Source organism: Myotis daubentonii, chromosome 2 (assembly GCF_963259705.1).
Source record: "Myotis daubentonii chromosome 2, mMyoDau2.1, whole genome shotgun sequence".
Classification (NCBI taxonomy): domain Eukaryota; kingdom Metazoa; phylum Chordata; class Mammalia; order Chiroptera; family Vespertilionidae; genus Myotis; species Myotis daubentonii.
In genome coordinates this window covers 190988610-191013242 of record NC_081841.1, presented here as the reverse complement: position 1 = coordinate 191013242, position 24633 = coordinate 190988610, and the positions used below count along the sequence as shown (strand labels likewise).

Below are 24633 nucleotides of genomic sequence, written 5' to 3'. Positions count from 1 at the left end.
TTACTTGGCAACAATATATAGGAACAGACTCAAGGTATTTTCTTGATTAGGGATGATGGGAAATAAAAAGGTTTCAATGCCTGTACTGGACACTCACTACATTAGAAAGACATAGAGGCCCTTAGAAATCTTCCTTTTAATAACACCTTTGAAAAGACCTTTGGCATTTTATAAAAGTATATTGCTGCACTGATGGCATTATCTATTGAAATAATCAGAAAAAGCTAGCTTTACTGAAGAACAAAGTTCTTGTAAAAGCATCATGGGAAATGTTAATGTGTTGGTTCTGCATTAAATAATTGTACCAAGTGAAAAGAACAGACCCAGTATGACTTTCTCCTCAGTTAGTTTGGGTTCTGTTTGGCTGATCACATGGAGAAGAATGTGGAGTCCCTCTAGAGTCGAGCGAACTCCCACACAGGCGAGTCTCACAGATATTTGTATACCACTCATTTATCTTCCCTGTGCCCATATAAGGCTGGGCCAGTCAAGAGCTGAGGGAGGGGAGAGCTCTGCAGTCAGACATTTCCATCACTGCTCCAGAGCATCGCTGGGAAAATCTATAGCAAGGGACCCCAGGGGCATTTTAAATCTCATGAAACAGCATTCATATTAAAAAAAATACTTATTCTTTTGAAATGCTGATAAAGGATCTTCAACTAGAAATTCCTACAGTGTAAAGTTGCTGCTCCAAACAGAGGAAGCCATGAGGAAAACAACAACAACAACAAGAAGAAGCTGTTTTGAGGATTGCAGCTCATGGGAACACAGTGCATGGAGATGCAAGCTTGGATGTAGCGGCAAGACGCTCCTCAATGGTGACCTTTGCCATTCAAAAATGATTAGTCACATGGTATTCAATACAACCACCACATTTATAAAGGGGTTCCCTATTACGAGTCTAACTTATTTGATTTTTGGAGAGGACTCAGGTAGGAGAGGATGTATGAGAACACCCAGCCACAGAGCCCAAGCTTGGTGGTGGTGGGTGGTGGGGGGTGGGGGTGGGGGGAGGAATGGGGAAGGCTACTTTGGAAACTGACTGCAGGATTCCGGTTGGTGAAACTCATTGGGGGACATCATTTCCAATGACAGGACAATGCTGGCAAGAATTCCTAACTGTCTCTCACAACCTGGCATCAGACAAGCGTGGATCTGAGAGGAAAACACATGATTCCAAGGCATAAAGACTCAAGAGACTCTGTGTCCTAAAACAAAATGCTGCTGCCCACACCAACCTGGGCTTAATCATATAAATATAAACAATGTCTTTTAAAAATCAGCAATGCCAAGACCCAAACATCAGCTTTAATGGGAACAGAGAAGCCAATCACTTTGCTTGAACATATTAGTTTAAATTCTACCAGGTGTTATGATAATAATTTGGGGTGACCTTTTTTTCCTCTTACTTACCTATGAAATGGGCTACATAAAGGACATTCAGAAAATGAGTAGAATAATTTAAACAATGATTCTCACTGGTATGAGGCTGGTGCTCTCTAGTTTGAATATCTATTCTGCAGTACGAATGCAACCATGTTTTCTCTATGCAATATTGTTATAAAACATATATTTATACATATACATACATAGACATAGGTATTCATAGCAATGAATAAGAGAAAAGATGCTTAAGAAAGTTAGCATTATCCTCAATTTATTAAGGGAGTACTATAAATTGATCCCAATTCACATTATATTGTCTGTTCCAGTGGAGAAGAACATGTCTATATTATATTTCTTAGGAAGGTATGCAACTGACTTAACCAGGCAATTTAAGGCCCTCTCATTTACAATGTGAGTATAAGTAAGATCATAACCTTTCTTGCAAGGCAATGACTTACCCGCCCTCCTTTCTCAGGGTAGCACTGGCAGCCCCCACTGCAGTCTCTCCCTCCACAGGGCTCATCATACTTCTTCACACCCTGCAAAAAAAGAACACAAAGCAAAGAGAAAGTTATGTAAGATACTCAACTATAACACATGTCCTAATGCTATCTGTTGAGAGTACTTCCGATTCTAACAACTATCTATTCATTCACAACAAACAGACTTTAATTTTCAGAGCAGTTTTAGGTCCACAGCAAAAGGTACAGAGATTTCCCATATAACCCCTGCCCCCACATGCACAGTTTCCCCCATTATCAACATTCCTCCCACCAGAGTGAGACATTTGTTAAAATCTACGAACCGTCAACGGCTTGTCATTATCATCCAAAGTCACAGTTTACATTAAGGCCACTCTTAGTATTGTCCACTCCATGACCAATACGCCTTTTTTCAGTGCCTCCTAAGAGCGAGATGTCAAGCTAAATCCCAGGGCTGGAAAGTCAAGGAGAACATCCCCTGAATCCAGGGATCCCCACGTGAAGTAAACCCCTAAGGACGCTTTGTGTTAAGAGCTTCAGTATGAAGGAGAAACGCCAGGCACACAGAAAGCGCCCTTCGTTCTGCCTGGAAATGTGGGGGATTCATCCTGGAGATGTTCAAGGTTAAAGTGAAGTACGGCAGGGCAACTCTGTGCCCCCATCCCACAACACAGACCCTGGTGGACTAAAGGGAGGGGGATTCTGATGAGGAGGCAGAACTTGCAAATACACCTGATAGGATGACAAACCCTCACCTCCATCACATAGGTACCCTGACATCTGTGGGGATCCCCCTGCAGCGGAAGCCCACTTTCTTCCCTTCACTCTGTGAGCAAGGCTCATGGGCAGTAAGAGAGGAGGGGGTTGGGGAAGTACTTATTTAGTCAGGTTGGGTGGCATAATGGACCTTGTAATCATATACTGAGCTGTAAGTCTTTAATGAGTTGAGTGGATAATTTGAAAGAGTTCTCTGGCTGGACAATGCCAACCAGAATTAGGGGAAAGAGGTGTTTCTTGCCCTTGATCTAGGTTTTTCAGGTAAAATATGGACTTGGAGACTGCACTATGTCTGAGCTCTCCATTTCAGACTGTGTTCACAGTACTACATATTTTGAGCAGGAAATGACAATTGGGTTGGCCCTTTTCTCTCTCCTCTCCGATCAGCCAAGCCCTGCCCTTCTCCTCTCGCTCCAACCTCCCATCTACTCCGCCCCAAGGTGAGCTGGTGCAGCTGTTCACAGGAGAATCTGCTGTCTGGTTTCTCATCCTTGTCACCTTCATCTAGACTGCCCATCAGCAGGCACTTATACTCAAGGGACCCTGGGCACAGTTAGCTTCTGGTGTGCACTGAGTCAAATGCTACCATGCAAGCAACACTCCCCAGACAACAGAACTCAATCCAACTTTAAACAGAACTTTGGTTCACCACAGATCTTCCATTCTCTTCTCAATGACTAAATAGGATGGCCACGTAGGAACACCCTCAGTTAGTTTTTCTATCTGTTTTTCATGCTAGCATCTTCCCCTTCCTGGCACAGTACTGCATGTTCACATGGAAATGCTGATGTTTTACCTGGCTGCCTCTGTAACTCCTGCTAGCACGGCCTTCCTGAATGTTCAACCTCAGGTGGGTATACAAGCAAACTCAGACTCGAAGCCATCTGGCCAGAGTTTACCTTACATCTTAATAACTACTCAATGTTCTTCTTGTAGAGAGGTCTCATTGAAAGTTTCAATTTTTTGTGTGTCTTATTTGTAATTCTTTACCTAATCTAATATCAGTCACTACTTTAAAGAATTAAAAAGAATCTGAAAATCTCAAATCCTGCAAAGAAACCAATACCCGGAACGCCTTCTGAATCTTCTTTTGGTTATCTGTTTGGCCTGAGTGAGGCAATGAAACAGCATGAGTTCCACAGCGTAAGAGTAAACACACAGAGAATCCTTTCATGCCCTCAAAATAGGGTTCTAGGTATTTTCCAATTTTTATGACTTCAATGTTTATCAGTGGGGTGGGGGGAGGGTTCATTTTTAAATTCCATGATTTTGAATATTTGGTTTTTATACTAGATAAATCAAGCTCCATGCTAAGCCCCCAGTTTTATGAACTACCCTTAGCACCAAAGAGAGAAGTCTATATGGACTGCCCTACTTATACTTTGTATTACATATGACTGCGACATGAATAGGTATGTTGGCAGGTGTCCCTGGTTCATGCAATAATTCACTTAGCAGTTTTTGGAAAGGGTAGGGGGACTCCTCAGTCTAATGGGTGAAGCATAAACTCATATTCTCCATCTGGTGTTTTACATGCTATTTTTAGTTTTGATTTTAAAGCCACTTGCCAAGTCCTTGTGTATAAATCAATGGTTCAAATGATTTTAATGGTTTCAAATTGATCCAACAGACTCTCTATTCTAGGCTTAGGCTATGCGTTGAATTTGTCTGTGAGTTGTGCTGACAGCTCTTAGGCTATGAAGAACTCATAACCTGCTTGACATTTAATAGTGCTTCTTTGCTTTTGGAACTAAGACCCGAAGGGTCGATAACTCCTGGTCTCAACACTTTTTCAACTATGTGTCAATGGTTCAGGAGGTGAGGAATAAATCCTCAAGAGGTAGCCCTCCACCTTACAAGCCACAGACAATTTCTATCATAAAATTCTAGCCCCTGTGTGTGTTGTTTGTGTGTATGTGCACGTGTCTGTGTGTGATGTAATGTGGGGTGTGTGTGTTTTCTCATCAGCATCTTACATATACTGCGGAGGGACTCTTATGAATTCCAACATCTACAAGAGCCCTAAGTACCACATATTGGAATGCCAGGTCTCCGGATGAACAGAATTATTTACTTTACTAGGGCAGGGCATGTGTTCCAGACGTCTCTCAAAGACTGAACAAGTTTCAGACCTGAGCCTCTGCATTCCCCTGATGGGACCTTGGGCTCTGGAACAGTCTTAGGATCTGAATGCTCTTCTGAGGACCTTGGATGAGGAGTGTGTGAACTGCTCTTTGGCATCCTATGTCTGTGTCCCAGCCCCCATCCCATTCCCAACAGAAGAATATTAAAAGCTCACAGCAACCACTGCCCATGTTCTAAACCAGCCGTGGGCAAACTACGGCCCGCGGGCCGGATCCGGCACCTTTGAAATGAATAAAACTAAAAAAAAAAGACTGTACCCTTTTATGTAATGATGTTTACTTTGAATTTATATTAGTTCACACAAACACTCCATCCATGCTTTTGTTCCGGCCTTCCGGTCCAGTTTAAGAACCCATTGTGGCCCTCGAGTCAAAAAGTTTGTCCACCCTGTTCTAAACCCTTTCATCTACCCTTGCTTTTATTATTCAGCACAACTCACAGACAAAGCATGATCCTTCTTGTCAATTCCTTAATAAAGATGCCTAGTTCCTCCTACCCTACATCCACCTCAAGGGTCTGCCTACCACCCTCAAAGGTGACAAGCTGGCCCTGGCCCAGATCTTTAACTCCAGGAAGGCAAGTTCTCACCTGTATGGTCAGGCTCTCTCAGAAACATCAATTAAATCCTCCAATAGTTTCTCACTTCAAATCTGGATTCCCAGTGGAGCACTGTATAGAGCAACATTCCAAAACCATGCTTTCCCAAGGCCTCCTACAGATCAGTGAGGTCACCGTCTAGGCATCTAAGGAGATAAGTTCCCAGGGCAGGAGGCTCCCATAGACCCTGCTTAAGGTGTGGAGAGTGTCCACTGTCATGGACCACGCCCCAGCCTTTCGACTGAGCTGGCCCAAACTCTCCCCCTTGTTTTGAGGTCCTTCATCGTGGGGCAGAAAAGGGCCCATGGTCCATTGAGACCAATTATGCTGAAGATCTGTGAAAACTGGTAAAGGCTCCAACCCCCTGGAGAATGCTTGACTCTAACATGCACAAGTCCTGTGGCCTCATATTCACACAGAAACTGCTCCCATCCAGCCTCTGGGACCACAAGGGAGCCTATGTCACATGCTCCCCAGCTTTGAGTGTTCAGGGGCACACTTTCCTACAGCTCCACCAGGGAGAGATCACTTAACTAGCCCAATTCCAAACTAATACGACGGCTGGATGGTCTTGAGGATAACTCATCCATTCTTCCACTTTGCAAATTCATTCATTCATTCATTCATTCATTCATTCATTCATTCTTCACTGAATTTTTACTGGGGGCCATATGCTGTGCTGGGCCATGGATATTAAGTAGGGAATAGATCATGTAAACAAGCTGATAAGAAAATTAAGTCAACAATGAAACCTACATAATTTAAATTGTGGTGAGTGCCATTAAAATCATATCAGATAACCGACTGACAGGACTACCTTAGCCAGGATTCTTTCACTTGGGCTCCACTGTACTCCCTTCTTACGGGCCTACTCACAAAGAAGAACCTCCCTGCTGCCTGACCTGAGGCCCTCGCTGCTACTACCAAGGGGAGAGACAGAGAACCACTCCCCTCTAGGCCCAGGGAAGCAAGACCTCTGGATTATTATCATTCGGGAACCAGGAGCCTCTGGGATTGGAGTGAAATTGAATGCATTCTTCTTATAACCCTCAGGATGCCCTTACATTGCCCTATCCCCCAACTCCTGTCTCAGGACTCAACTTCAATCCACTGCCACTTTATAATCCAGGAAAAAGACAATCTATACGTGTGGGACATCCTCAGGCCTCCTTGCTCAAGTGAAGCCATCTCAATTGCTACCAAGACACTTGACCATTTCAAACTGTGGCTCTCACTTCCAAACTATGGAAGGAGTTTGCCTGGGGGGGATTAATCATTAATTTCTTCAGCAAATGAACGAACATTCACGGAGGACCTGTAAGTGCTCCCATCTTGGCAGCTATCTGGTCACCCACCAACCTAGAGACTAGGTAGGCTCCACTGGTCTCACCTGCTCCTTCCAGAAAAAGTAGAGGAATTAAGAAAGTTGCAGATTCAGGGAAAGGGATGTTAATTTTGATATCATTGTAAGCTTTTGACATCTCAGAAAGTACTATGGAACTGCTAGTAGTTTTGAAAAATAAATGTGGATTATAAGTTTTGGAAAATAAGATAGAAAGCAGCTTCGACATACACAGCATAGTAGACTGGGAATATCTCTGGGCTATACCTAAAAAGATGAAGAATGGGTAATCCCTGAAACAATTAATATTGGCAAGGAAGAGTGGAGTGGAGAGAGCCGTGGACACTAAAGAAATGAGAAGGAGTGAGAGTGCCTAGTGAAGACAATGAACAAAGAGTTTCAGGGATATTTGCCTGAAAATAGTGTCACCACTGAAATGGGAGAGGGGAGAGAGAGAGAAGGAAGGTTGATTGATTAGAGGCAGGGGCTCAGACGCAACAGCAAAGAGGTAATCAATCAATCCATGCTAGAAATGCTGCTGTTCTGCATCTAGACCACTTCTACTCCCAGTGCAGTGTGTGGATGCAACATCAGCATTACCTGGGCACTCGTGAGAATTGCAGACCCCACCTCAGACTGACTGGATCAGAACCGGCTTTCTAACCGAATTTCCAGGTAAGCACCTTGAAGTCTGTGGAGCACTGCCCTACATTAATAGACTGGCATGGTGAAGAGACGTTGTTCAGAGACAATGGGAGAGCATCAAACCACTGAGCCATCTCCTTTAGTGGAATAGAAAGAAGTATTTCGTAAGAATTCAGTGTGTTCCATGCCTAAAATGGACTCAGAGATGTCTGTCCTAGACAAATGTCAGCCCTCAGGCTCCCCTTGACCCCTTGACCTGTGGCATGTTTAGAGAAGCTCTGAGCACTCAGGACTCAGTTGCTGAGCTTCTAATCAATCAGGGTGCCAAAACATTTTTTATCCTCTTGTCCTTATTCAAAACATCATTTTTAAGACTCTCCCTGCTCTGAGCTGGTAGCCAGCACTACTATGCTAGTAGAAAGTCTAGGAATTGGAAATGACTTAGATCCCTTAAGAGCCATTTGGCAATGTCTTAAGGCATAAGATACATTTTCTAGAAATCCTGGATCATATTCTACTCAAATGGAATGCACATGGTTTCCAGGGGCAACGTGGAGAGCTCTGAACAAGAGATTTCTTGGTTAGCATTTTATATAGGACTTCTTTGCTTTGGAGCCTTATCCGAATCTTGGCATCATTACATTTAGAAAGATTTAAAAAGACATCTATTAGCATGGGCATTCAGTCCATCCTAGACACATCCAAATCATCCTTAGATGCATGATCTAGATTCCTCGGTCAGTCTTTTGTCTCTGGTAGAACAGAAGTGATGGAATCTTTTAAGGAAAGTTGAGTTCTAGCTTCCTGAACCAGGAACCTATCCGCGTCATGTAGAGAATTTCTTGCCTTGAGCCACTGGCTCTCTGGCTGCCAGCAGAGACTTTGCTCTGCCATCTATAAATGGAATTCAGTAAAGAGTCAGAGCAGAGAGATCAATAGTAACAGCTGCGAGATTAAGGGAACATCCGGTCCCACATGTTGCTGGCCCTGCCTCCTATTTGTGCAATCTATTGGCACCAGGAGAAGTGAGTATCATGCTGCTGTCGTTAGGGATCATTTCCTCTGCTGCCTGGTGGAAAGGGGTACTCCTCTATGGGCATCTGGGGAGTGGCTCCATTTACTAGTAAAAACACAGAGAAAACAGCTCATTGTCACTTCTCCCAATGGCAGATTTGTCCTCATATTTAGGACATTTAAAAATAAGTTTAAATAGCAAGTGGAATGCCAGAAAACAAAACACATAAAAGATTTAGACTCTTTGAGACTAGCTATTTCTATAACTACCAGTGTGAACCATCCATGTATATTAAAAGAACAAATCCATGGACATGTACCCAGCTTGCTGCAAATGTAAATATCATTTAAAGTTGATACATTTTTTTTCATATATATATATATATATATATATATATATATATATATATATGCTTGCCATTGTTTTCAACTTGCACATAAGAAATGAGTATTAATCAAATTTATATGAACATGCAAGAACAAAACTCATTTGTCCTACAACAAAGAATATTTTGTCCTCCACATGTTCCAAGAAACTTCTTGTCCAAGAAAATCTTTTTAAGCCAATATACCTCCAGCCAAAAAGAGCAAGTCTCTGTAGGGAATTTACAGATATTTTACCACTGGATTGCCCCCAGCATCCAACCCCAGCTTCCTGCACAGAAGGATATTGAATAACCCATTCTAACGGACATAAAAGACAAACATTTCTTATTGCAAAAAAGTAATCTTTCATATTTAAGGTAAAAAAAATATATCTATATAAGTCTTTGTCTTTGTCGCAAGTCCAGTCAAGCAAGACTTTTTAGAATTATCCCTTTAATCCAAAAAGGGGCCAACAAAGAAGAAAGCCAGCTAGAGAACAAGTTTCCCAGTAAAATTCTATTAGTTTATCAAAACAGGAAATATAAGCCATTTCCGCACATGCAGCTTTAGAAATTAAGGAAATAATTCCAACATAGTATTAGCAAGACAGAGTATATGGCAGAGGAAGTGCAGATCACAGCCACTCCACACAGAACAAAACCCTTCTTCCCAATAAATGGGGTGGGAAATCCAGCCAATTCAGTTTCCTTTGTGTAATAGCATTTCAAGGACACCCAAAGTAAATGTGTTCACTCTAGATGGTCCTGAAATTGCCGCATTTGTAGACAGTGAAATAACAGGTGGACAAAAGTGCTCACCCATTTAAAATGACCTACTCCAATGGACTGTTACTGAGTACCAACTAGTTCTAGTGCAGTTACATCTTGAGTTGCTGCCTGTTATCACGGGGCTAGGAGAAGGCAGTGGGAGAGGGGGGATGTTGTGTTAGAAAGGATGACAGTAGTTCACAAGAGAGACGATGACCTACAGAAGGTCTTTCTAGGATGACGGTCTCCATGTCCTCCAGGAGTTCTTTTGCTTTTGCCCAGGTGAATACCTGAGGGATAATATCACTCCTTCTTCTGGCTCACCTTTGCAGCAGACATAACCAGAAGGCATGGCATTGGGTGCTCTCACTTGAGTCATCAGCAACAAGCTACATGGTTTTTATACTTGAAGACTTACACGTTTTTACGAGCAATGACTAGCCAACAGTTCTCTACCCTTTCTTTCTTCTCAGGCAGCTCAAAGTCTTGGGGTGTTTTCTGAATAGATTTTGCTATTGACAAGAGTACCTATGATAGCCATCCTTTACTGCCAGGGCTTGGGTGATGACAGGTAGGACTGACTAAAAAACCCCCACAATTCAGGAATCTAACCAGATGGGGAAGGCTGTTGGCAGGCACAGAGAGTGCCAGTAGGCCAAAGGCCGAGCCAGAACACTTTCTCAAATTACATCATTTATGCTTATGACATATAAAGTAGGCTAAATGACAGACTGCATTCAAGTTGCTAAACTCCAGGATGAGGAAGGCCCCTAGCAGGGACTGTTTAGTCTGTGAGGCTGGAAGGTAGGAATGAGGTAGACCAGGAGTCCTGATAGGGCAAAGGGCAGTCTTGACAGAGAAATGACCTCATTTTTCTGAACAGCAGTGCCCTCTGCACAAAATGAGGATAGTAGCCCTCTCCTAGGTCTGTATGGAAGATTCAGTGATGTGTTTCATGAAGTCTCCTGCACCGTACAAATCTTAACGGTCATTAGTATCAGGTGCAGGCCTAGCTCTCTGGCATGGACCCCTAGACACAGCAATGAGGGCTGAAACCCAGCCAAGGTTGTATGAGCCAATGCTTCCTGAGAAATACCTTGCCCAGGGCTAGAAATGATCTCAGAGTGTGGGTGGGCCTGGTCCTGCAGGTGAAGACAAGTGGTCCATCTGGTTAGGAAAAGGGGGCTTGGCATTTTCTGTCACATCTCTGCTCTGGCCATTTTTTCATAGCTCACTCTCCTGCTCAAGGCCAAAAGCAGAATCCAAATATGTCTCCTCAGTAGCTAGGAAGGCAGTGGTGCTCCTGGACACTCTGGCATATGTAGGAGTTGGTGTAGGTTCTGACACTCTGAGTGCAGGTGATATAGGCTCTACCAGAAGCACTCCTCCATCCTTCCACAGTGCCCCTTCAGTGAAGTGATCTTTCACCTGAGATAGGTTGAGGTCTCATTGCTGCATTCCTTCATTAGGTGCTGGGTGGAGATTTAAAATGGCCTCATCTTGAGTCATCTAGTCTAGAAATTTGGAGCCTCTACAGTGAAGGAAAGGTACATGGGGGGCTGTAGTCAGGAATCAGGCAAGGCACAAATCAGTGATTGTATAGGCTGGGTGGGGGTCAGCTAGGCAGTAAATTGACAGGCAGTCTTAAGATTTAGCATAGAGTCAAGTGAGCATGCCTTGAAAGGCAGGTAATTTTTTTTTTGTTGAAGTATGAAATATCCTATCTGAAGTATGAATTGCCTCCATTTTAATGTGTTTCTTCTTTGTCATCTAATGTCTAGCTCATTTGAGTTCTGGTATCCTTCTGTTTCTAATTCCTGTTTAACTCCAGGAATCTATTCATTACCCCCACATATCCATTGCCTCTCATAATATCCATGGCAGCCACAGTGTCAGCTCCTAAGACATCTGAAGATTTATTTCCCTTGCAATTTAGATACGCTTATGCATCTACGGCTGAGTTTTATTTAGAATTGGGTATTATCCACTTGATTCCAAAGGTTGATCTTAAACCACTTCCTCTCTGGGATTTCCAAAGTCTTGAATTGCAAATGAAACACAGCCACCAAAGTCTCAAGTGAGAACGAGTTCTTTTTCTTTTCAAACATTTGAAATAGCTTGTTCAGCTCTCCACGAAAGACCCCCATTACCAATCTGACTCCCCCTTTCCTGTCATGGCTCCTTGGCCACTGATTATATGGCTCATGTTGGCCTGTTCGACCAATGTCCTGGTGCAAGATCCTGGCTGGGGTGTCCTGACGTTTCAGGGTCCTCCCAGGGGAAGGTGCTCTGATTGCTAAAGCCTCTCTTCTTGATGTCATGATGCAGTTGCCACATAGCATGCATAATTTGAAGCCAAAATGCCCGTCAGCTACCCTGTAGGAGTTGGTGTAACCAAATGTGCATGCGCATTCACACACACACACTCACACATGCGCACACACACACACAGAATGAGGTCAGATACTGGATGCTTCTATTTGAAATCATTTTAATACTGTCCTGCACTTCTTTAGTGGGTCTGTCAACAGATCAATTTCTGGAAGTCACCCTTCTCTATCCTCAATATAGACTGTCACTGATCATATTTTTATTAATCACTGATGCCTGGTACTTTAGTCTGTCCAGGCTGCTATATCAAATTGGCATAGACTGGGTGGCTTACAGCACATTTTTATTTCTCACAGTTCTGGAGGCTGGGAAGTCCAGGGTCAAGGCACTGGTAGATTCCAACCAAGAATCTGGTAGAAACTGGTAGAAATCAACAAGGTTTATGGGGAAAACCGTGTTAAAGGCGGACCACTCAATACCTGACAACTTGGTAATCAAGGTACTAATAAAATTAGTCAAAACACCAGTAAAAATCATGGCACAGTTGAATAGCTATGTAAAATTCACAATAAGTAAAAAACACTACAGTAAATATAGTGCTTTATTTTAAAGAACAGTGAAGGAAGCAATTTAATAGAAAGGGATGTAAAGAAGTGTTAAGACTGCTAAGTTGCAGAGAACAAGGGACATATGGCCAAACATTGGGAACAATCAGGCAATCAACACTTCTAGGGAGATGTGTGGACTAACTGAGTCAAGAGAAAGAGGTTGAGGACTTGGGCATCTGGATCAGAGTTAAATTCTTCAACAGTGTGCTGTGTTCACTGTGCTAATCTATTAGCTTTCAGCTGCCCTGTTACCTGGTGTGCAAACAACACGCTGGGGAAAACATCATGCATGAGCTAACATGACTTCCATTTTATACTGACATCATCCTTCTGTTGATCAGTAACGATTTATCAGCATACCGGAGTTAGAGAAAATGCACCGTGGCAAAGCAGACTCCACTTCAAAACTCTCTTTACCTGCTATATAGTCAAGTGTCAATGTTCTCACCAAATAAATAATAAGAAGATTGGCCACATTATTTTTGGTGGAGGTTATTGTCATTCAGTCAGTTTTATAGCCTTCGGGACCTTGTTCCGTCTCAGTGTGGTGAAAAACAATCCATCAGGAGCCTTCAACTTTCGTTCAAGAGGCCACCCGTATAATTATAACATTCTGTCTTACAGTGCACAGACAGCAAAGAGCTTCATGTTATATTTAGAATAAATGCCCTTAAATACTTATGAGCCATTCTGTTTATGCCCTGTTCAGCTAGTGAGAGACAGTCTACCAAGACATCAGTTTGTATAGCATTACCTCACACATTACCTACACTGAATTTTATTTATTTATGCAGCATGTCAGTTTTTGGGATTCTCTGGCAATGAATAAAAATGTGCATGTTGTTAGTGTTGGCATGTGAGCCTGAGTGAATATTTAACACTGTTCATTGTAAGAAACAAAGTAGATACGTCCCTTAAAGCTATTTATTTCAGAGATGCACGTCCAGTTTAAGAGCTTTGTCCCAATCCCTCCCCCTACGCTAAATTTGGGGGGGGAAATCCCAAAAGAATGAAATGAAAGAGACTTAGCAATACTTTTTCATAATACAATAAGGTTCCTGTTCTGGTTTGGTAGGGGCTGGTCCAGGCAAGGCAGGTATTGGTTTGTGTTGGCATGCAAGGATACCAGCAGTTGCCTGGGCAGGCTCGGGTCTAGATACAAATAGCTTCATCTCGGCAAACTTGACGGTAACCTGAATCAAAGTGGGGCTCCGGGGCCGGTGGGAGTCCACACTAAAACCACAGCCACTTTACATACCTGTTGGCCTGGCTTCTGGGGTAGAATTTCTGAATTTCTGCTTTCTCCTTCTCTGATACATACCTAGCCAAGTTCGTCATCCCTGGCAGCTTTTAGAAGGCATCTATGCATGCCTTTGCATATTAGCGGTGACTGAGGATTCCTCTGCCGGGAGCAGACCAATTTTCTCTTTGTATTGGAAGAAAGGTCTCCGAGTAAAATCTATTCTAAGTCACAGCAGAAGCATATGCCTGGGGCCAGCGGCTCCGTCTCATAGAGTCCTGATCAGTGTGGGCAGCTCTCAATTACTTATGTGTAGATTATCCACTGGGATATTTCACAAGTGAATTTTCAACCCCAAGCACCTCTTTGCTCCCCAGCAGGCTGTTGGCTTTTAATTCTCATGGTTTTGTGCTGCACACTCAGGGACTACAGGCATCAGTAACTGCAATATTAACCTACCAAATTCTACATTTCTTTCTGGACGAGGTTCAGATCAAGTATTGGAGCGGACTTCCATAGATAAGGCTAATTCAGAATTAGCATATGCACGTTTTTTAGGATTAGGAGCCAATGCTGCCATTCTCTCATATACATTCATGCTGAATCTGGGGAGTCTGCAGGAGGATCGGCCTCCAGGTTGTCATGATCCTGTGCCCAGGGCGTTAGCCAGGTGTGCACATCTCCATGGTGCCATGTTTAGAGAGGGGTGCCTGGGCTCAGGGCTGGTGCCACAGTGCTATGGCCTTGCAAATCATCCTTATCCTTTGTTTCCTTCAGCCTCCTTATCTGCAAATTGGGTAGAATCTACCATTCTTATTTTGCGGGGTTGTTGTTAGGAGGAAATTAAATACACCCATGGGATGAGCTTGGTACATTGCCTGGCCTGTGGCTGATAGGGTTTGCTGTTCATGTTCTTAATTTTTGCTTTGTTTCACCCACTAGGGGCAGATGCCTATCTATTTCCACACTTAGAGTTCCGGTTCAGTGACACAGCAAGTGTCAACCTTTTCACTCTTTAGCAAGACCGTTGTTCATGGACACATCTGAATGTTTTAACATTTGATCATGGAGCAGATATATAAGGCTGAATCTATAGCTTATGGAATTAACTTTGGTAAGGTGATACTTTAAGTTCCATGTATTATCAATTTCTTGGAGTTAAGATTTTGAGAGGGAAAATGTAGTATGCTAATTCACCTTTAATACTGGAATTATTTACTTCTTTTTAAGTCAGAGAATAGCTGGCATCAGCACAATTTAAGCAGTTCATCTACAGTGAATGTTGTACCCACGGTCAACCGATAAATTAAGGTCACTTGGGTCACAAGCCAAAGACCTCCTATCCTCTTTCCGTCACTCTGAGCCTAAGATAAAAATTCCTGAATGCTGTCTGAGCAAGGCTTGTAATTCCCCTTATGTATCAAAAGTGCTCTTATCATATTACAAACAACTAACATGCTGAGATTATAAACACGCAAAAGAGTGGACTTCCTTAAATATTTTCAGTGATGTCATCTGGCCCTTCTTTCATATCCGTTTTTTATTATGCTCCTGTCCTTTCAAAACAGAGCTTGTGCCACAGAACAACAAAAGCCAGGAAATGTCGGTGCTATGGCAATAAGACGGACCTGGAAACGAGGAGACCGGTAACGCACAAATCTTTCCAGATGGAGGAGGAAGAAATCTGGACAGATATTGCAATGTGGTCTGAGGTGGTTAAACCTGTAATCCATTACCCAAATCGAAAACTCTTGCTTTGTTACTTGGCAAGTGAATTATGTTATTTGCATCAACAGATAGACACTCCTCCCCCAATGTCTTCTAGAAAATATCTTTGAGTCACAAGTGCTAAGTACCAGGATCTAGAGGCACATGGTCCGGCCTCTTGCCCTTGGGAGGTTATAAGTTCATCAGTCCTTACAATAAATACTTAGCAACACAATACATAAGATTATGTGCAAAGGAGTATGTGGGCACAAATCGGAAAGCAATTCTTACATGAATTACTATGTTTTAACTTGAGTTTTGATAGCTTATCTGCATTGGTTAAATGAACTTGCCTTATTGACTTAAAACATACTTCCAGTCCTTTCTGTGTGCCAGTATGGATTGTGCATCTAATCTGATGTTCTTCGGAGTTAGTGCCATGCTCACCCTCATGTAACTAGGAACTTGAGCAGACAGATTTCCCGACTACAGATGGAAAAGGAGGAGGAAGCAGCGAATGCAGCGCTTTGGGGATGAGCGAGGAGAAAGCAGGGGCGTGGAGAGGTGCTGGTTTGACAGTCTAAGGTTGAGCAGCATATGAGCATGGGCCCGCCATGATTTGGTGGCTTAGACATACCCTTAAATAGGAGTCTGTTTCTAAGGCAATGCTTGCCATTGTTTCCCTCTTGACAGACACGTGTAAAATAGAGCAGTCATACTCCTTTCCTGAAGTCCTCATGATTCAGAGCTTCCCAGAGCACCACCCTTGGGAGGAAACTCCTGTCAGGAACTACAGCTATACCGTAAATAGTCAAGCCCTGATGCGGAGGCCAGCATTTCTTCCTACTGGTCCACTGAAGTATTTGCCTTTAATAGACAATACTCCTCTCCTTGGTAGCAACCCATAAACTCTCTAACAGGGTCAGAAAGGGATGCAGTCCTTTGTAGTCCCAGCCGGGGGTGCCCCTAAGGTCACTCAGCAGAAAACAGCAGGAAGAAAGTCTACAGACAATAAGGGGTTGTGCAGATACCTGCCAGGCTGGAGCAACCCAGAAGCTGGAGTTTGCTTTGAGACCACTTAACCGTCACTTGGAGAAGCTTTTAAATATTCTCTGTCCATTTACAATTCTTTGTACCTCAAAACGTTTCCATGAATTACATGCTCTGCTTTCTCCTAGAATTGGCTTGTAGTGCTGGACTTTGGGGCTTTTGGACTAGGGGGACCACCCTTCAAAAGATGCTGCCCAAGGAACTCAGACATTATGCCAAAATTAGGGTCAGTGGGAGGAGCCAAACCTGAGCTTTTACTAACAGAGTCATAGCATCCAATATTTTCTTTCTGCATACTACTATCTACAAGTCTTCTTGTCCCCTCCCCTTTATCCTTTTTCTTTTACAACGTTAGAATAAAAACTGTTTGGAAAGGGTTGATTTGCTAGATTTAGAAGTCTACTTATATGAGGCTTGCTGGTTGAAGTGTGGCTGTACAGAATTACATCCTTAGGCTGGGCTGCCCATGGCATTGGGTTACCACTGGACCAGAGGTTCTCAGACCTTAAGCCACAGAGCCCATTTATTTTCTGCTCCCTACTTTCATCCAGCCTCAAGGACCCAAGCCATGCTTATGGCATCATAAACAGCCAAGATGAACCTTCTTCCATTCAGCATAAACAGCATTCGTGTTCTACACCGACTCTGTAGAGTTTCCACGAAAGGAAAGAGATCTGATGTTCTTTTAGCTTATACAGCTTCATCATGTTCAATATCTGGGATGCTTTTGAAATGCTACAGATTATCACTCCATGGGGTAGTCCAGCTAAGCAATGCTGAGAAGCTAAAACTGAAGTCCACTTTGTTTCCTCCAGTGAACTGTTCTTCCATCAAGTCTACTGACTACCTGTTGTAGCACAGTGCACGGCACATGCCAAGCTAAAACATGAGACTTATGCACAAGACTCCCTGCTTTTTCTTCATGAGGACCTACTTTTGACTTCATCTTTTTTTTTTTTTTAAGTCTTAGACTTATAGATGAAGAGCATGTGGTATTGGTGAAGGCTGAAGGTTGACAAGCAACCCTCAAGCAAGGTCTGGAAGTTGTTAACGGGTTTAAGACAGACCCAGCCAGGCTTCAGATGCATGAGAATCCCAGCTCTAACCCCATTTCTCAGGAGAACATTGGGTGCTATGGAGACTCCAGATAACTCCCCCAAGATTAAATACTGATAGGCCGAGCCCCGGAGCATTCGAATGCATGTCGATTCCCTGTCTCTCTGGAAGTTCATTTCACACATGGTGGTGATAACAGGCTGCCACTCCCACACCCTCTGTCAGACTGACTTTGGTCCTCTTTTCCATAAACAATGACCTTCTCCGTAACAGTAGGAAAAAAATCGCAATTCTCTGACCCACTGCAAAACAAGTAACTGAACCTCCACTGAGCTCCATCTCTGCTCTGACAAGATAGTAACATGAAAACAGGTGTAAAATAATTAGCCCCCTGGTCTCTACAAATGATGCTGGGAGCAGTGCGGCCGCCCCTGGCCTGCGGTAAAACTGGCAGAGTCACGCTGCCAACCACAAGCCACAGATGAGCCTCCAAAAGCACCATTTTCTTCCTTTTATGGGGCACACACTCTCCCAAAAATTGTCCTGAAGACATTTAAGAGAACAAAACAAAAAACTTAGCTTCTTATTAAACACATGCCATGGCCTCCCAGCTAGAGTGTGGCAGCCAGGAGCACTGCGCCAGCGGGGCTAAACCTGGGGCTGGGCCGGGAAGGGCCGCCAGGCGCTTATTAGCTGTTGTCTTCAGGGGACAGCAAACACAAGGCTTTCTTCCTGTTGCAAAAGTCAGGCTAGCGATTCAGAAAAACAAATCACTCCTTTTTGAACTAGAAAAGTGCATGGCTTTCCTTGGCTACTCTGCACTTTCCCCCTTAATGTTTCAGATAAGCCAGCCCCTGGGACCAGGTTTAGCTTCTTAGCAGAGGCCTGCTGCTTTCGTGTTCCCTCCTGCTCTGGAAGGCTCACTGGGTCCTCTCTGGGGGGAAGTGTTTCATCAAATCACGCCACCTTTTCCGTATCTATCCCCCTAATGCAAGAATATCCGCCTCATGTCTCAGTAACTGTGCCCTTAGTAACTCATTTTCTGTCTCTTCTTCCCTCCTTCCCCCTAACATTGATTTTCCATTTCACTTTTGCCCCTTTTACCAGCTCTTGGTAACAGGTCCCCATTGTCCCCTCCTCGGAGTCTCAGCTTCAGCTCCTCCCGTGGACTAACCTTCTTGCCTTCACCCCTGAAGTCTTTCCTCCCTTACATGACAGAAGATACTTTTTCTCTAATTATTAGAATCAACCAGTGAAATGTTTATAGCCTATAAAATGCATATAAAGTTGACTCAGTAAGCATTCATGAAAAGGTCTAACTTAAAAACCACCTTAGAATATAATCTAGTAATAAACAGCCCCTAGAGTGGTGGAGGGCCCGTTGGGGAAATGCTTGCTTGTGGTTCTAGAGCACTATAAAACCATGCTGCTAGCCTCGTCAGCCAGTGAAGCAACAAGAATGCTAACTTCAAGCTGTTGGTATCATGCTGCTTACAATCACAGCATTTTCATGGAGTGGGCTACACTTAATCTTCACAAGGACCAATGCTGTATTTGTAACAGTTAAGAGTGTTGGCCGTCCTGAAAAATGTCTTGGGGACACAGGCACACACAACAAAGCACCCAACAAAAAGCTCTCTGGAACATGACCTTTCCCAATTCTCATACACACCAGCATTGGTGCTGGAGGGCCGCTGTGGTCAGCCACACAAAGTAGGAGCTTTAAGACCTCTAGCGTGAGGCTAAGTGGGGGATGTGGATGCCCAAGCCTTTAAAAGCACAGGAACTTGACTCGGGGCCACGCTGAGAGAATTCTAAGGCAACCCTCCCTGACCTGCTGTGAACGGGTTTCCCTTCTGACCTCTGATCTAATTCCTCTTCTGCTTCTGGTCCTGGCCCTCCAACCGGCTGTCCTCTTGGCTTGGGGCTGGTAACCAGCTCCTGGCCCTGGGCAGATGCAGCTGGACTGAGATTTGGGCCTGTCTGGTACTCCGGGCTTCCTGCCCACCAGCTGTGGGCCCTCACTGGCTCTTTTTGTCTGGGACAACCTGTTTTAAATCGTATGTTTATGATTCCAAATAGCAGAGCACACTCTTTCCACCAGCTCAGTGGTTTTTGATTATTAGCATCATCTTGGGCGCTCCTGAAAATACCAATTCCCATCCTCACCCCAGGACTACAGAATCAGAAGTCCAGGGCTGCATTACCGTCGCATTAGAAACCTAAGTATGTACACGGAGAGAGCGGATATTATATGTCCTATGTATACGAAGTATTATAAGCATTGAATGTATGTCATATACATACATATACAAATAGGGTCTGCTTTCTCATTTTTCCCCTCTCATTTCTCCTTGGCCCATTGAAATGTCATTGCTGACCAGGGCCAGTCCTCAGAGCAGCATCTGGGAACCTGTGTTGTAACCCACAGGGGAACCAGTGTGCGTGTCTGATGAACACACACAGGCACATAACTGTGCCCCCTGGGGAGTGAATGCTTCTGAGATATGCCAGCCCGGGGCAGCCACTTGCCTGTAACTGCTCCGAGGGAGTCGGAGACGAACTGCCCTCGAGTGAGGCTTCCAAATAGCTTTGCGTGCTGAAACACTCAGAAGTTTCAGGAAGGCAGTGCTCGGGGTCGAGGCTCTGTATATAAAATGTTCAAACATCCTCTGGAAGGAAGCTCCCAGGCAAGCTGCTTGCAGATGCAATGCTCCCAGTGACAGCCAGGCCCTGCCTCGCATATTCCCCCAGCAAAACCTGATAGATAAAAAGGGACTCATTTCCCCAGTAAAAGGACCAAGGGCGTAGTTAATCCTTTTCTCCACCACAGTGTTCTGTAGACAAAATGAGGGCCAATCGGCCAGCTAGTTGTAGGGCTCAGAAATCAAGCTCAAGCACAGCCCTAGGCTGGACCCAGGAGGCCCTCAACCAGTGGCGGCTACTGTCAGCCCAGCTTCCCCGGCGGTCCTCCAACATGCATTTTGTTTTAAGGATCCTATAAAAACCTACTGTTCAACTTCATGTTGATATTCACTCCCCATTTTTTCCTGAATTCATCTATTCATGAATAGTAGCATTATATTCAACTTTGCAAGTGGAGTGCCATTATAAGTCCCTGCGTGTTCATAAAAGATCGGTTATGCTTGAGACATACAATCAGACATATTATCAAAGAGAGTCATTAGAATATTTTCCAGGTAAAGAGGAAACGATCGACTTTTAATTCTCGTATATCAATGTGCCAGAGTAGTGGAGAAAATAATTTGATAGCTGGAGACCAAAAAAAAAAAGGTTTTTTTATATTTTGTTTTTAAACTCTCGGAATACACATACACACAGATGCAGACTTTCCTAATTTTTATTTTCACATATATCTGCTCTAGGTGGAAGTGCAGTTTAGAAGCATCTGAGTGTCAGATTGGGATGAAATGCATTGCGAACAGAAGTTAAAAATATCCTTAACTTTTGCAAGGCACAATGTAAGTGGGCACAAGGAAAGGGACAGACACAGGGACAGTCCAAGTCCCTTGGTCCTGGACTCATTAGCCTCCTCCCCCCTCAGCAGAGGACTGGTCTGATGAACAGGCTGAACCTGCCTGAGGGGGGTGAAGAGGCCCAGCTCTGGGCAGAGGACACTTCAGCATCTTTTCTTTGGTCTTCTCTCTTGTGCTTCTTTCTACATCATGGATATTACACTTGATGTTACATTCTGCATCCTCATTTTTCTTAACATTAAACATTTTCCCATACTACTAAAACCTCTTTATAAACAAAGCATATATTACAGTGTTGACTGAATAATACGTCTCCTTACGAGATGCACCGTAATCTCCATTGTCACAATATCCTGCATGGACGTTCCCCCCAAGTTTCCCAGATTACAAATCTACACTGCAAGGAATGAATCTGTTTAGCTAATGAACATCTCAAGAGAGTGTGCTGTGACCGTGATGGGTACAAAGGAAATGAAATGCTCCTCTGCTTGAGAGTGGAAGCCTGCTCCCAAGTGTGAAACCTGGATTTCACTCAAACTGAAAAGGCGCATGAACACGCTGCACAGGATGCAGTTATGAACCCACTTACCTACGCAGGTGGTTATTTGTGGTCTAAAGAAAGAGGACATAATGCAAGCACATTCAGACGTGCACATGGCAATGACACTCAAAGGGCTCAACGCATGCCATGCCTGGTGTGCCTGACAAAGACTTGCTTCGAAAGCTAGGTCACTCTTGCTGAATGTCAGTCAGGAGTATGGCTCTTGACTGACTCCCAAGAAGGTTTGGTTTACAGGCCAACCTAATTGCATATGCTACTCAAGTCCCAAAAGAGACAGTAACTATGCATTTATGTCCAAAGTACTTATTAACCTGGTCCTCTACGTTCAGGCAGTGGACTAGGCACATTGGGGGTACATACTTAATAAGCCACATTGCCACACTCTGAAAGCTAGCCTGTAATTTCAAGTTCAGATGCAAGAGAGCAGTGAGGTGGAGTGAGCATGGGTGCCAGGCTGCTCAGGCTGTGTCTGGCCCCACCGACTCACTTAACTCTTAGACCTCAGTTTCCTCATTTGTAAAATGAGGGTAATATTAGTTCCTACCTCAAAGAATCACCATGGAGATAACTTGAAGTAATGTGTGTAAAGTACTTAGCCTAGCTCTGATAAGACCTCAATGGCATTATGTCTTATCAACTATTTTGTAACTATAACTACACAGCAAAGCAGATGTGACTGCTTAAGGGCCCTGGTAAAAGTAGACAAAACTGTCAAGGGAATTCAGACATTGTCCCAGTGGAAAATGCAGCAAGGCGTCGCGGACGGTGCCACATGAGTAAGGCTTCCCTGGCAGGCAGGAATCCTACAGGCAGGCAAGAACTGTGGGGCAGGCGACATTCAGACACAGAAGGGGTCACCAACAGTTGGCAGGAGCTGAGAAAGCACCAAGGACCAGGGAGTAGCTCACCCCAGTTTGCTGGAGTGTGCAAGGCTACCAGGGAGCAGGGGTGCCCGGGGGCTGGGACTTGCTGAGACTAACAAGCCAAGAAGTTTTATTCCATGTGCTGAGTGACCTAGATTCACAAATATGATGATGAGTTGCACCTTTGTGGAGTTAAGACTGGAAAAATGAGAAGTGACGTGTTGATGGTCACTCGGGAGCAGGTGACAAGGTGCTCCAGGGCACGGGCAGGACACTGCTGGAATGTGAGAGGATGCGGGCCATCCTCCCTCTGCCCAGGCGCACTGTGCTGTCACTAGAGGGGCATGTTCTGCCTGGGACACCTCGGCCATAGCCCACCTTTTCGAAGTTAGAAAATGTTCGGAGAAGAACATAAGTATTTCTTAACACTGTTCCCTCTGCTGAGAGAAGAGATAGGTGAGGAGAGAGCACACCCAACAAGTGTGCAAGAACCCATACCCTCTACTCGGAAATAGAGAGGCTTTGCTGCTCCCAATCTCACTGCACGAGATCAGGAGGCCCCGGGCTCAGTCAAGCAGACTGGACGTGGGATGAGCATTAGGTCCCAGGTCATCAGGGTTACAAGGGCAAATGAAGAACTGGAATGTTTTCCAAGTACAAAGAGGGCTTTATGAACAAAAAGGAAGTAGTTATCTTTCTGTGATGACGTGGAGTACATTTCTGCCTGGAGAAGGGGCTGAGGCCGAATGACATCAAAGGTCACCATAGAGATGCGCTTCCAAATTTTGCCTCGGAAACCACCAAATGGCGGCCGCACCCCTGGAGTGATCATGAATCAGCAGTGGAACGTGGGGCACAGCTGGTCGGGGGCAGGGATGTTCCTGGACTCTCGAGAACAGTTCTTAGACCGTAGGCACAGCTGTAATCTCTCTCCACCATCTACCTCTTTCTGCTGGTGGAACACATCCTTTCCAGAGGTGAGCCTGGTTAGTAGCCCCTGGCAGGCCGGGACACCTCTCACATCCAGCTTTTCGCTGGCTCAGAGATAAGACTTACATAGCTACCATTGGAATTTGGCTTCTGGAAATGTCACAGTGTTTAGGCTGTGAAGAGCTTCAACTAGGCTCAGCAACAGACTTCACCGTTGTTGGAAGTATACATTTGAGAACACTGCTAATGTTAGATACATGTTGCAGCCAGTTACACAGAGAACTAGGGAATGCTGGATGGAGTCATTGCTCACCTTTCAAAACATAACTTTCAAGGATGGCAAAATATGGTACAAACACAGAACCTACATCATCTATTAAAAGTGACCATTTTGAAAGATCCATATCTCGCCTTCTATCTCCCAGTGCTTGCCTTCTTAGGAATGTCATCCACATTCCACAATCAACATTCAAAGGCAGGAGGACAGAAGGAGAGGGGGAAATGCGCTGTATGAGAAAGTGCCCTGTAATGGGAGTTGTTACATTTATTTTTCTACAACAGTAGAAGCATCAGGTTGTGTTGCCGGCACTATCAATTTACCTCTAGTTTACTTCTTTCTGTACTTGAATCTCTGACCTACACCTAATTAAAGATGAGGAGGGCTTGGAAAACTGTTTCCTACGGGACTCTCTATCAGAGGAGAGTCCAGGAAACGATGTTGGGGATCACACAAGTTGAAAAGTGAGCTTGGGTTTTGGAAATAGCTTGTGCAGGTTCTAAAATCCATTTCACAGCCTATAGGAGAAGTGTATATACTATGTATGGGGTGAACAAGCATTTCCTGGTTTAATATTGCTAATGTAAAGCAAGGAAAAAAAAGGTATAAGGACTAAAAAGGAAGATGTAAAGCCCTCATTTGCAGGTAACATGATTGCATATGTAGAAAATATGAACAAATCTATAGTAAACTTGTAAAATTTATGAGTGAGTTTGGGAAAGCACTAACCATAAAAAAGATCAATAAATTCTACTACTTTAAAATCACAGGACATCATTAAGAGAAAGAAAAAGTAAGTCACAGAGTAGAAAAAAAGTATTTTTAACACGGAACCAAACAAGGGCGTGTATGTAGAAAAAAGAGCTCCCAAGTCAGTACAAACACAGACACTAAGAGAAAAATGGGCACAAGACTCAAACCAGCATATCATAGGAGAGAATATCCAAATGGCCAATAAATATATACAGACCTCATTAGTAATCAGGGATAT

General features: G+C 43.9%; 1 protein-coding gene across 3 annotated transcripts in view; it reads right to left on the bottom strand.

Moving 5' to 3' along the window:
- COL4A2 (collagen type IV alpha 2 chain) overlaps window positions 1-24633 on the bottom strand; it is a 184728-nt gene that overhangs the window by 133810 nt on the left and 26285 nt on the right. For all 3 annotated transcript variants that reach the window (XM_059685107.1, XM_059685106.1, XM_059685105.1), the window contains exon 4: window positions 1845-1925. In XM_059685107.1, coding sequence (XP_059541090.1) covers window positions 1845-1925 — 81 coding nt within the window. The remainder of the gene's footprint in view (window positions 1-1844; window positions 1926-24633) is intronic.